This window comes from Myotis brandtii, unplaced genomic scaffold (assembly GCF_000412655.1).
Source record: "Myotis brandtii unplaced genomic scaffold, ASM41265v1 scaffold8, whole genome shotgun sequence".
In the NCBI taxonomy this organism is placed as follows: domain Eukaryota; kingdom Metazoa; phylum Chordata; class Mammalia; order Chiroptera; family Vespertilionidae; genus Myotis; species Myotis brandtii.
In genome coordinates this window covers 6,848,007-6,862,451 of record NW_005371219.1, presented here as the reverse complement: position 1 = coordinate 6,862,451, position 14,445 = coordinate 6,848,007, and the positions used below count along the sequence as shown (strand labels likewise).

At 39.9% G+C, this 14,445-nt stretch overlaps 1 protein-coding gene across 1 annotated transcript in view; it reads right to left on the bottom strand.

Annotated features, from left to right (window-relative positions):
• The window catches only part of METTL24 (methyltransferase like 24), a 73,111-nt gene that overhangs the window by 22,789 nt on the left and 35,877 nt on the right, over positions 1–14,445 (bottom strand). The window contains exon 4 of the mRNA XM_005883818.2: positions 12,426–12,654. Coding sequence (XP_005883880.1) covers positions 12,426–12,654 — 229 coding nt within the window. The remainder of the gene's footprint in view (positions 1–12,425; positions 12,655–14,445) is intronic.

Below are 14,445 nucleotides of genomic sequence, written 5' to 3'. Positions count from 1 at the left end.
GTCCGCAGTCACTGGAGCAAGCAAGCCTCCCTGTTCGCTTCAATGCATGGCTGCTGGCCGCCATCTTGGCTGACAGTTAATTTGTATAAGGATATGCTGATTAGCCAATGGGAAGGGTAGCGGTCGTATGCTAATTACCATGTTTCTCTTTTATTAATATAGATAGATACGTATAAGTAGTCGTGCTTTCTCCTGGTAAAATTATCCCTAAATCAAATCATTAAATTACTGATGTTGGTATTTCATAATGTTCCACAAAGAGTATAGTGGTTTATAAGGAGGGCTCTGACCTCAAGGTGCTCAGCCACCCGGACAGGTTTTACCACCGTCGTTTTAGAAAGATGCTTCCCAACAGCGTGAAGCTACCTCATTCCACTGCCTCTGTATTTACTTACCTCATGTTTCACATCGGCCAGGGACTGTAGGAAAGATGACTGAATTACATGATTTCTACCAATGTCATGAAGCAGTAAACTATTTGAAATGCACATCAATTATTTATGATTGTCACTGACGAAAGATTGATCCCAAGGATATTGAAGAGGTGTCTGAACATCAGGTTCACTCTGCTGCTGTTCCAAACACTTCCAAAACCCAATTCAGAATGCTGACTCCATTTTCTGGGGTAAATGGTTGACCTATTGGGAATTTCCCACTATCACTAAGAAAGCAGAAGAGCAATAAAATATACGGTATGTTCCATACTGTGTACTCCATTGTGAGTATCTGAATATTGGCCTAAGACAATTCAAATCAACCCAACTCAACAATAACTGTTTAATAAGCAGTTTTCAACTGGGGAGCACCTGGCCAGGCCCTGTGCTAGGTTCCTTACAGACCTTTTTGTCTTCAGTCCCAACAGTCTTGCATGGGAGGTATTATCATCCCCATTTTACAGAAAAATAAAATGTGGCTCAAAGGGCTTCCTTCACCTGTGCTAGTCACACAACCAACAGAAGATAAAACTTGTATCAGGGTCTTTTTGGCTGAGAGCCAGTGACCCTTCCTTTGGGCAACATAGCCCAATTTTGCCACCTACCTCAACAACAGCATTCTGAAATGTCATCATCATCGTTTTCCCGTGCCAATAACATGATCAGAGCAACTGTGAGAAACCCTCAGGACTCACTTCAGACAGATAACTGGATCTCTCCAGCTCATCAGAATAATAATGTCATGGCAAAGAGCAGAACCAATAAAGATTTCTAAGGAAAGAGCTGTGCCAAATATGTTTGTGGCCAGCCTCTGTCTTTGCCTCAACTGTTAGCAAAATAAAACACTGGACAGAATAGTAGCTATGTATTTTCACTGGTTTGGGTATCAGGTAAGCAGATTCCTTTTCTAAAACCAGGAACAAGAAGTTTAAGTCTCCAAATATAATGCTTATGCATTTTAAATATCTGAAATTTCCTTTAAAATCTCAAGAATGAAATTTCAATTTAAAATATCTATAAATAGCATAGAATTGAGCAAAAATGTTACTGATTTGAGCCAAAAGAGAAAGAGGCCCTTTTTCTGTCTTTATAGAAAAAAAAATTCTTTAGGGAATAGAGGCAGTATTCTAAGAAAAGAAAGAACATTTTCTCCCTGAATACCCACCACTCCCTAACATCACTACACTTTCATCTTACATCCGCAGGCAGCTTTCTTTTTTTTCCCCCAAAGAAAAGACTGGGACATATCTGGTGGAAATATCTGAGCATCTCTGAATATTAGATGATATGCAGAATTAGGAAAAGGACATTTCTAGGAAAATTTTTTCCATAATCTCACCAGAGATCAATAGAGGCAACCAAGCAAAAGCTAGCAATCTACTCACAAAGAGTCTTGCTGCTCTCCCGAGCCATCTTTGGAGAACGGGGAGCAGCTGAAAAGCAGGAAGGAAGCCAAGGAAAGGGGTCTATTCACCAAGGCTCTAAATGGCCCGCTCACCCACCCACCAAACACTTAGAGTCCTCACCATAGTGAGGCATCAGGGATACCACAAAAATAAATGGCATATTAGGTTGAATTTCTCTATTAAACACTCCCATAGCACATGGTACTTCTTCTTCATAGCACTCATTACAGGATCACATTTCTGTCTTTTTAGCAACATGTTAAATCTTAAGAGACTTGTCTATGGGAATGTAAACTGGTGCAGTCACTGTGAAAAACTGTATGGCAGTTTCTCAAAAAAATTACATGGCAGTTTCTGGATCTGGATCCAAAAGAACTAAAAGCAGAGTTTGGAAAGCTATTTGCACCCATTCTCATAGCATCGTTACTCACAATAGGCAGGAGGTAGAAGCCACCTAATTGTTCATTGACAGGTGAATGGATAAACAAAATGTGGCATACGAGGGAGTATTATTCAGCCTTAAAAAGGAAGGCAATCCTACCACATGCTACAACATGGATGAATGTTGAGGCTATTATGCTCAGTGAAATAAGGCCATCACAAAAGACAAATACTATACCATCCCACTTCTATGAGGCAGCTACTGTAGTCAAATTCACTAGAACAGAAACTAGAATGGTGGTGGTCAAGGCCTGAGGGGAGAGAGGAATTAGTGTCTAATGCATATAGAGTTTCAGTTTTGCCAAATGGAAACATTCTAGAGAGCAGGTGCACAACGATGTGGATATACGGAGCATTACCTAACTATACACTTGAAAATGGGTAAGAAGGTAAACTTTATGTTGTGTATTTAAAATTTTAAATTTTTTTTAAATTAAAAAGAGACTGTATCTTTTTTATTTAAGCACAGGTCCTCGCATAGAGAATGTGCTTAATAAATATTTATTCAATGGATGGATGGGTGGATAGATGGACGGACCAGACCTACAGATGGGAATGTAAACAGAAGTGCAACATATAAACCAATAATTACTGTGCCACGTGAACATAGAGAAATGGGCCCTGTGAATATGAAGAAGTAATGCATTTTTGTTAATAGCTGATTTTTGACATAATATTTATTACATAGAATTACTTTATCTACCAATACCATAAAAGAATTTAATAAAGATTTAGTTATATCTAATTGAATAATTCTTTTTTTTCCTATTATTTCTTTTCACTGCAGTATAATCTGTCTTCTGACCTGAATGATATTGACACAGAGAACAATCCATTTTCTGGCACCGCTGCTCTTTCCAGCACCTCTCTGAATTCAAAGGCGTGATGTGAAATGAAGCTCACACTCAACCCTGCCGAAGATGAAAGCAGGTGATAAGTTGCCCGTCCATAGATTATTAATCAGCTGTCCTCCGGGGCACAGTGTTAGGAAGCTGTGTCATGTACTAAACAGCAGGCAGAGAGAATAATCTCCATTTTCCGATCTGAAGTGCAGGCATGTGCTATAAAACTAAATTGACATCTGTTAGCAGGCTTGTCGCGTGGATGTTTTTTTCCTGCAGAATCTGGAATAAATTAAATCTTAAAATAAAACTTGGAACAGAGAGGCTGCTTTACATAACTCCTCCTAATGGTGTGCTGTGAGCCCATCGCACTGATTTTAAAGAGAAGTTCTTATAAGAAATGTTGCATTATCATTTTAATTGCAAAACTGTTGAATGCCAAGCTACGCTAGGAAATTGGTGTGTTTTTTAATGGTCCGTATATTTTTAACTAAAATGTGGCAAATGCAACATTCTTGTCCTGATATTTTTACTGACTGGAAAATAAATCAGGTTTTATCTCCACATGAAAGTGTGACGGCCTTTTCCCAAGCCCCTGGCGTCTGCCCCATGGGTGTTTTGTTTTGCTTGGGCACCTCGGGGAACTGGCATTGCTGAGCCCCAAGGCAGAAGTAGACAGCCTGGGTGTGACCTCACAGGATTTGCTCAGGAATACACTCCCTCAAAGGCTGCACTAATGTGATAGCGACTTCTGGGGGCTTTTGCTGTCAAAAGGCGTTACGCATTTTGAACACACATAAAGGAGCTCACTGAGCTGCGTGACCCAGCGAATCTGAGCCGCACAACATTGAACGTGACATCCTTCTATGGATCACAGTCTCCGCCAGGAAAGGAGTCCCACAGAGGAAACCTTTCCGGGCCCCTGAAGCTTAGAGCGCCTCTGCCTCCTCCGGATTCACTTGGCTCCGAGTCCCCAAATTTTGTCAAGATGGCAAGATTCTCAGACAAATACGCCCACCTCTGGTTCACAGCAAAGAACAAAAACAAATGCCAGCTCCCTGGAGACTGATGTCCTCCATATGTGAACTCTTCCTCTTCTGTAATAATACTGGGCCCCTTTGAAAATCTCAAAGAAGCCATTTTTGCCATAATGTTTCTTTTATATAAAATCCCAATTCTGGTCTCATCAAAACTTCTCCTTCATTTCTCTCACTGACATGAGTTTATTTGCCGCACAATCTTCTCAAATGCAGATGTTATGCATCAGGCATCATGCAACAGGGGGAAACTGAGGCAGAGAGGACACGGCGACTTGGAAGGAGACAGGGAGGAAGGCTGCAGAATGGGGCAGCCAAGCTCTGGACTGCCTTCTTGTTTAAAGGGTTTTATGCACAGCAGGGGATAAGGGCTTGCGAAGGGAAGGCTGAGCCCCTCACATCCTCTCTACACACTGAGGTCATCAAAGGGTGATTGATCTTCATGTCACCTGGGTTAGAGTGGGGTGTGGTGGGTGAAATGCAGGTTCCTGGGCTCCATGCCAGACCAGCTAAATCTGAATCTCTGAGGTTGGTCTTGGGTTTGACATTTTAATCAAGTTCCCTAGGTGATTCGATTCTGTGCTTATGGCCTGATGCTGCTATTTTTGGTTTACTGATATCCCGAATTCTAACAGTAAAATATGAGAACCACTTGGTTGCACAGGTGGGAGTGGGTCTCCGAATTCCAGAGCACCATTTACACAAAACGCCAGTCATGGCTTCTGCCCAAGGAAATCCAAGGGGAGAATGCGTCAAAGAGAACACAAACCATTGCTAAGTCCAGGTGTACCTAGTTCATTCTCCAAATGGGCTTTGGAACCTCTTGTGTCTACATGCTAGCTAAATACTAGATGGTGTGAAAGTCACCCAGAAGAGCCCAAGCATTTTGTTTCACAATGGGCTTTGGAACCTCTTGTGTCTACATGCTAGCTACTAGATGGTGTGAAAGTCACCCAGAAGAACCCAAGCATTTTGTTTCATAGCAAATCTCACCGTTAGAGAAGAGTGAAAAAGATAAAAAGCCAAAACTCATTTCCTAAATGCTGAGGGAGGAAGTTCTTGACTCACTTTCTCAAGATGCCTTGTCTTTAGGGTCCACTGCAGACTGATGGAGACCGGAAGATGCCTCTGCATTTCTAATTGCAACTCAGGACCGTGACTCATTACTCCTAAATTGCCACTGGCTTATTTCACAGAAACACAGCACCGTTGTGATTAACCAGCAATTCTGCAAGATGAAGCTGCCTTCAAATACACAGAAAGACAGCTCTCTTTGAAACAGGAATATAAACAAATCAAAACAGAAGATTGCACTGGGGCCCAGAAGAGTCACCTAGACTTCTCCCTTGACCACAGCAAATCCTGTTTCCTTGAAGTTTTCCACCCAAATGTTCTTCTGAAACATCACTGACGAAGGCCCCTGGATGCTCAAGCTGCCGCTAATTAATTCTGAAATGGGTTGTATAAAAGATAAAATACTCAAAATTTGATACCCTGCAATTTTATTTAGGAAGGTACTGATGAGAAAGTCAGGTTGGCAAGTAGCTTATCTATTTCCTGAGTCTTTCACTAGCCATTTGGGATGGGATTCCATACAATGAAAGGTCTCTGGCCTCGGGCTGAGCTAGGAACACACATCTGAGAGCAAGGGTCCAGCTAAACCATTAATCACCTAGGACTCAGGCATGTCTGGGCCTTGAATTGTGTCGCAGACAACCAGAGGACATTTTTGTCCCAGGAAAACAGCTTGTTGAGTACAAAAACCTGGCACAGGTTGGCATAGGAATAAGCATGGGAAACGACCTGGAGCAAAACACAGCATCTGTGCCTCACGGCACCCTTGGCAGGGACTCGGCCTACGGGGAGGACAGCCACAGAGCACAGGGTGGCCCGTGCTGGGCCTCTGGGGGAATACCACCCAGCTTCAAGTCCAAGCCCTGCCAATTACTACTAAGCATCCTCTGCTCCTGTGTTTCTCAGGCTGTGGTACCGATCTTGCTACTCAATGGATGGTCCCTTCAACAGCAGCAGCACCAGCACCCGGGAGCTTACTGGAAATGCAGAATCTGGGGCCCCACCCCAGACCTCCTGAATCAATGTCTGCACTTTAGCCTCTCCAGAAGGTTCACATGCACATCAAATATGAGCAGTCTTGGTATAGAATATGACTTGGAGCAATACAAATAAGCATTTCAAAATCTTTCATTTGTTAGGTATTCTTAACAGTTATTAGAAAACATAACTAGAACAGTTGACTCGTGAGTCCATGCATATTATTTCTGCAGATAATTCTAAGTAAGAAAGATGAATCGAGTTGATTTTTAAAAAAAAGTATGAAGGCAAGATGCATCATCCACATCCCCACACCAAACACAAAGCAAAAAGAGAGAATCATAAAATAGAGAAATAAACTAAAAGGACAAAGCAGGGCTCGCTCAAAAACAAGATGAGCATCTCTATAACCAGGACACAGCAGTGAGTGGACTGAAGCCAGGACGTGCTGAGCTCCTGCCCGAAAACAGGTGATAAAACAAATGTAGGCCTAGAGGTGCATGTCCTACAGGGAGTAGGAATGAGAAGTTCCTGAGGGAGCAGTTGAGCCACATTCATGTATTAAAGCCAAGGGCTAGTGAAGAAAGAAGCCTGCAATAAACTGCGGACAACCACTGGCTATGGCTGGGGCTCAAAACCAACCGCTGGCCTAGGGAGATCGGAGGAGAGAGACTCACCCTAGTAAATGGCAAATGAGTCAGACCCTAGAGCCTATAGGGTGCCGTGACTAAATAGTCTCAATAGCACAAGGAAGAGCAGGAGCCCCTGAGTGCTGAAGTAAGATCAGGCCTGAAGGCCACTGTAAATCACTAGGCACAGAAGGGTGAAGCAAAAAGAAAAGAAAAAAGCAAAACCAAACCCAAAGCCTCCTACGGAAAATGAGCCAGCAAATGAAAATTCCAAAATACACACAGAAATCAACTGATGAGAAACAGTCAACTAAAGCAATATGTGGACTATTCATTCTGAGATTAAATTGATTTTGCTGAACAGTCTGACAAAAGATTAAAATAACTATGTATAGGATGCTCAAAGCAACCAATAAGAATAATACTGACTTTCATAAACATGCAAGCAGTGGTAATACATTTTGAAATAAACATATGCAAAACTATAAAAAAAAACAGAGGAAATATACCAATTCAAAATCTTGGAAGTGAAAAATATAGTCATTGCAATTTTTTAAAATATCAATAAATGGTATAAAACTCTAGACTGGACATAGTTAAAAAGGAAATTTAAAAATTGGAAGCCAGTATTGAGAAATTCACCCAAAAGTGATTGACATTTTTAAAATATAAAAAAGGCCCTTGGCATGACTCAGTGGTTGAGGGTCTACCTAAGAACCAGGAGGTCATGGTTTGATTCCCAATCAGGGAACATGCCCACCCAGTTGCAGTTGCGGGCTCGATCCCCTGTAGGGGGCGGCAGGAGGCAGCCAATCAATGATTCTCTCTCATCATTGATGTTTCTCTCTCTCTCCCTTCCTTTCTGAAATCAATAAAAAAATATTTTTAAAAAACAACCTCCAGAAAAGAACCATGTGGGGATCCATGTTAAATGGGCAGTTAACTTGCTATAATCCTTGATGTATTTAGATGAAATATAAAAATATTGATAATTTTATATGTTGCTTTAAAATTTTATAATTATATACATTTAAAATTTAAAGGTAACCACAAAGAATAAAAAAATAAGCTTTGGCAAGAAGAGAAAAATGTACTGAAAACCAAAAAGCTCAATTTAAAAGAGTAAAAATTAATCCCAATTACTATGAACTAAGTGAATTGAACACACCTGTTTAAAGACAGAGATTATCAGATTGGATTTAAAAACATAATCCAGGCATCTACTGAATGTCACTCTTATATGCTACATAAATTAAAACTATATCCAAAAAAATAAAAATAAAGGAATTTAGAATGGCATTTCATAAAAACACTTATCCAAAAAGAGCTGGAATGGCAGAACTAATAGCAGATGAAATAGAATTTGACTAAGTTTTCTAGGAATAAAAGGTGACATCATTATACACATGGTTGAGTTTTCTTCCAGAAAGTGCTATCGTTTTCCATTTCCAGCAGCAAAGCATGAGTATTATTCCCAACAAGCACTCCAATGTAGGGCAGCATCAATATCTTGTTTATATCTGCCAATCTGACAAGCAAAAAGGAAAGGAATCTTTCTGTAGTTGAATTTCAAAGCCCATATTCTCTCTAATACAGCAGTGACCACACAACAGAACTGATGTTTTGTTTTTGTTTATATATTTTTATTGACTTCAGAGAGGAAGGGCAAGGGTGAGATAGAAACATCAATGATGAGAGAGAATCACTGATGTGCTGCCTCCTGCACGCCCCATACTGGGGATGGAGCCCGCACGTGCCCTGACCGGGAATCGAACCATGAACTCCTGGCTTATAGGTCGACACTCAACCACTGAGCCATGCCAGCCAGGCAGAAATGATGTTTTGTGATCAATGGGGAGCCCTCAGCCCAGGGAAGCAGAAACTGCCTCTCCTGTGAGGATCCATGGGAACAACTCAAAAGCTGGGGTAGCGTCCAGGGAGGGGAGGGAGGACCCCATCCTTTCTCAGCACTGAGTCAGCTTGATCCGGGTCATCCCCCTCAGGTTACATCTGCTCTGCATTACTTTTCAGCAGCTTATTACATTTCTATTTACTTTCTGGACAATCACAGCAAAACTGTTCAGTACCTGAGGCAGCAAACAATAATAGTTCCCAACAACCACGATGAAGGACCAATTGCCCTTCAGTTTCACACAAAGCATTCATTTAAAACTCTTGACTGGAATTAGGTGCAGTTAACAATTTCCAGAAAAAAAAATCTCCCATGTTTTTCCCCTGAAAATAGGGCAAGAAAATGTTTTCTATGAAATTCAGTACAAATTTTCTGAAACTGTTCATAAAAATTCTTTGAACTTACAAACAGATGACTAATTCATGCCAGACACTCTGCTGGAGCCTTTCACACTGTTTTCTGGCCCAGTCCTCAAAAACAACCCATTTAAGTGGTATCGCTGTCCCAATTTTATTGACAAACCGAGCACCAGAGAGTCATTTAAGACTTGCCCAATGCCCAAAACCAACCAGAGGACCCAGGTCTCAAACCCAGACTACTGAGTTTGCAGAGGTAAGCTCTAACGCAGTCGTGTTATTCATCTCATCAGCATGGTGGAGACTGAAAATAATAATTTATCATTAACCTGCCTGGGTCATCTAGCATACTCTGTGTAATCAAGACCTTGGGGGGGGGGCAGAGATTATGATTAATATGTGCAGAAACTTCAGATTCAATATTTCTAGTCATATTCTGGAAAAAATCTAATGCGTAGTTACAGCAACAAGCAGTTGGGTAAAGACAGTTAATCATTTCAGATAATGCTGGATTCAGGTGAAATTATTCCCTGACAGACTGAGCTTCTGGTTCTCGAGCTTTTGCTGAGGCAACTGCTCTCCCTTGATGCGTTAGAACGATTTTTGATTTATAGTTTGAAGTTAAAATTACCAGAGAGTTTTAAAAGTACTGAGAAAGCCATATGCATCTTTCTGTCACCATCGCAATATACTGCTTTTCATTTTGCTGACATTTTGCCAGAGTGGCTAGAATCGAGGTCTGATAAAAAGGAAAAAAAATAACAGCTTAACATGGAGAACATCATCAAACTATAGGATATGTTTTAAAGTCATGACGTGAAAACAACACAACTAACACCACTTTGGTTTCTATAGCCGCTTTCAGCGGGGAAAAAAGGAGAGAGAAAGTAAGTACTGCCATGTTTTAGTGTGAGCTGTTTTCTCTGTTTGCTTTCCCTGCCAGAGCCACGTCCTATCTACCAGTATCTGTACGCATGCAGCAAAATGAAAACAGCCCTAGAGTGCTACAGGCCAGAAATGAATCTTCCCTTTATCTGGTCTCACATCGCTCCCAGAAGCATGTTCCTAAAGGAAGCCATCACTCACTGACGGGCTTACTTTTGTTTTTGTTTTAAAGCATTCCCCCAAAAATCATCTCTACAAAAGAATGTCAGGCTCTTTAAAATTTTTCAACAAGAGTTTTTTTTTGTTTTGTTTTTAAGCAGCAAAAACATTCTGACAATTCTGAGCCAGATCACTTTCATTATTACTAGGGGTCTTTTTTTCCTGTGTTGTTTTTTTTTAAAATTATTATTATTGTGGTAAAATACCCATAAAAATTACCATCTTAACTATTTGTAAGTGCCATTATTCATGTTTTTTAATAAAAATAAGTAGCCTTTGGAATATAAGGAATGTTCCAGAGCGTGTCTCCTTTCCGGGGATGTAAATGTTTCTGCTGTTGAGGCTTCCTGCTTCATCCTCAGCATTCAGGTTTGCCTACTTCAGCCCCCATGGAGTCAAACAAGCACAAATCAGGTGCGAATCTGGTTGTCTAAGAACACCTTTTCCATAGGCAATATGGCTTAAATAAATTATATCCACAGATCGTTTTTCAAAGTCTCATTTTATCCTCACATATTCCAAAGTTTTAAAAATATTACGAAAAAAAAGCAAAATCATTTTAAGCTTCACCTCTTTCCTCTACTCAGTCTTTTCTTAAAGAGTGGTGGTGGATAGGGGCCAGGATGTAAAGAGCATTAAGGAGAAGCAGGAACACGCCTAAATGAACACAAAGATCAGTAGTTCGCCCTTGGAATAATCTAGAGTTGACATGTTTGAGAATCAAGCCTGTAATTTTCAGCTGTAAAAAGCAGGTCTAGGAAGGTAACAGGCAGCAAAAACAAAATAAAGTTCTAAAGAATGCTCTCAGTTCTTTGGGTTCTGTTCACAGGTTTTACCCAAAATATCCTATATACTTTTCATTAAGGCTTCTAACTATTAAATGCTAGTTACTCTCAATGGCAAAGCAAAATACAAATCAGTAGTTAATCACATGTTAAAAGAAGAGAAAATTCTTTAAAGTTGTTCTTGAAGAAGCTCCTGCTGTTGAATCAAAGGGAGTTTGGTGTTTTGTTTTTTTGTTTTGTTTGTTGTTGGTTTTTGTTTTTTGTTTTTGTTTTTGAAGAAGATGAAGAGGAAGAGGAGGAGGAGGAGAAAAAGGAAGAGGGGGAGGGGAAAGAACAATGCAGAGGAAAAGCCCATTTATTAAAGATTAAGCAGCAAACTCAAGTTTAACATTGAGCTCCATGTACACTGTTTCTCCAAAATACCTATTCTGGCATGTTCTAAATTACATGCCATCTCTGGCTGGGAATAATAGGCCAAGATAGGCCAAGCCCAGAAGGCTGGTGATCAAACAGAAGCCAGCTACACTCAGGAGAATTTTTCCAGTATCTCCCTACAAAATGCAATTAGCTCAGTTCTGCTTTTAGGAACACAGTTCAAAGTTGGAGTCTCTTTTTTGCTATCTATTCCCAATAAAATATTTGTAGAGATTTGACATCCTTTGAACCTAAGTATCTCTCAGTTGCAACACACATACTAGTAATGTCCATTCAATTTTACAAAGTACATTTTAATCAAAGCTACACATATTTTCTGACCTTTCAAAACCTGGAGACTCAAAAAGTTGTTATAACAATGAGAAATATGATACACAAGCAATCTGTTATCAAACATAAACCTGACTCTGATTACTTTTTGTATTTGAGGCTAACAAATAGTTTCCTCTGTCTGGAAATTTTAAATCAATTGCCCATCGGAAATGGTAAGCTGGAGCCTATGCTAGGAGTAGGTTTCTTAGTCGCCCTGTCCAGTCTTAGCCAAAACCTTACTTAGGCCTACTCAACAGCAACTAAATTTCTCAAATCAATATAAATATTTCTACATTTGTCAAAACCTTAGGTCTACAAAGTTGATTCTATAAATAATGATGGATAATGAGTAAGGTTAAAGCTGGACCTTCTAGTTACAAAATAGTCGTGGGGATATAAAGTACAGCATTGGGAATATAGTCAATAATATTGTAATAACTATGTATGGTGCTAAGTGGGTACTGGAAATATTGGTGGGATCACACTTTGTGAAGAATATAATTGTCTAACCCCAATGCTGTATACCTGAAATAATACAAAATAATATTGAATGTAAAATGTAATTCAAAAATAATTTTTTTAAACTGGACCTTCAACTATCCAATTCTTGGTTTGTATTAAAAAAAATACACAGTTTATGAGTTTGTTCACTTTATGAAATCAAATGAAAAAATTCTCACCTTGTGATGCCCAAATTCATTCAAAATGGTCCCCAATTTTCTGGTGTTGCTATGCGGCTTTAGGGCAGCAACAGCTGGATGGGGGTCCCGCCAGTCAATGGACAAGCGGTGATACCAGAGGCGCTGATTCTCCAGAATATGAGCCGACTTGACACTAGGATCAAAACGATGCACTTCACATCCGTTGTTGGCCATGCTGACTTCAAACTGGGTATCATCACTTCCCAGCCTGGAGAAAGAGAGGAGAATGGCAATCAACACACAAAAACATGTAATGAAGCAAAAAGTGTTGGGTTGACAAAATGATAGTTCCAAGGCCAATTTTCTTAGTTACATCAAGCCTTCTCCTATTTTAACACGCGGCTAACTGTACACATTCAATAATCCTTCTTTCACAAAGAGCACTACAGCCGGAAGCTTCTGGATAAGGGAAAGGAGGGAAATTACTTGCTAAACAGACACAGATCAGAGAATCACACGTTCAACATGGAGAAGCATATCAAGTGTTGTTGTTTTTTAAGATGTAAACCATAGTAGCAATGAAGCAAAGATTACCCAGCTGTCTTAAGAGATTTCCTCAGAACATGTCAAAAATATATAAGCCCCAGGATCAGTTCCCTTAGGGAGAGGTGCATTCTCCTAATGAGGTAATTCGTCTCCATCCCAATGGTCACAGTGCTGTGCGTGCAGTTTGACTTAAGGACAGCAGCTGTTTTCTTGGAAATAGAGTGTACTTGAAAATATCACTGTAAACAAAAGGCAAATGTACATGGTCCCACTGGGTCTAGTACTCAAGAAGCAGAGGAGATACCTCACCTAAAATTCACATCAACAGGAGAGAGACATCAGATTTAAGTACCCAGTAGGTGGCACATCGTGTGCAAAATTCATATACTTAAAAATTTTTAATTTACTCAAAAGTATTCCTTATTTAGTGATATAAGGTTCGTCACTTGGATTAAAGCATTAATTTGAATGAAAACATTAACTGAGAGATTATTTTTTTAATGGTGATTATGGCTTCTCTGCCCAAAATACTATAATTAGATGTGATTTAAGATACCAAAAAATACCACAGAGTATCTATAATAAATTGGCCAAACCTGAACCCAGGGCAGAAATACTTCATTCTCTTAGACTCTACTATTTCAGATTATTTCAGGATTTTGAAATATACTAGTTCATTGGATAATAATTATTTACCCCATTCTAGTTAAGTACAAAATAGTTTTCAGTGCAGAGATTCTCCACTTAGACATTCTTATACTCTTATTTGCCTTGTCCTCTCCCTTCACTCCCACTACATTGCTCTTTTCTTCACTGGATCCATGGCCCTCTGATATTGCTCAGTTACAATTCTCTCTATCCTTTGGCCTAGAAAGAGATTCAGCACTCCTCTCACAAAACCTCCCATTCCTTTTACCCAAGAGATCCCGTTTCATATTTTCAACCTCTTGTTGAACCCACACAGTTCAGAATATTGTAATCTCCATTAAGTTGTCCATGATCTAATCTGGTGTGGCAGAATGACTACCTAAGGATAGATGGGATGGACCTGGCACTGTTTTAGGTCCTTGGTTATTCTTTTAAAATTATTCCTGAAAGTACTAAGGTGAGTGTCCTTTATGATCCCCAGGAATCAAAAACTCAGAGCATAAATACATAAAAAGATGCTCAAGATCTTAGTCAATAAAGAGAAACAAATTAAAATTTCAAGGAGATACCACTTCACAGCCACAGTGGCTATAAGGTGACTGCCCTTCTGAAGGCTACAATCAAACGGACCAACAATAATGTGTCCACAATGATGTGGAGAAATTGCAACACTCATACATTGCTTGTGGGACTTTAAAATGGTATATATCCAAGAGAAATGAAAGTAAATGTCCACATTAAAACTTACACATGAATTTTCATAGCAATCTATACTAATAAAAGGGTAATATGCTAATTAGACTGGGAGACCTTCTGGACAAAGCCATGGTGGCGGGCCGAGGCAGAGGCAGTTAGGGGCGATCAG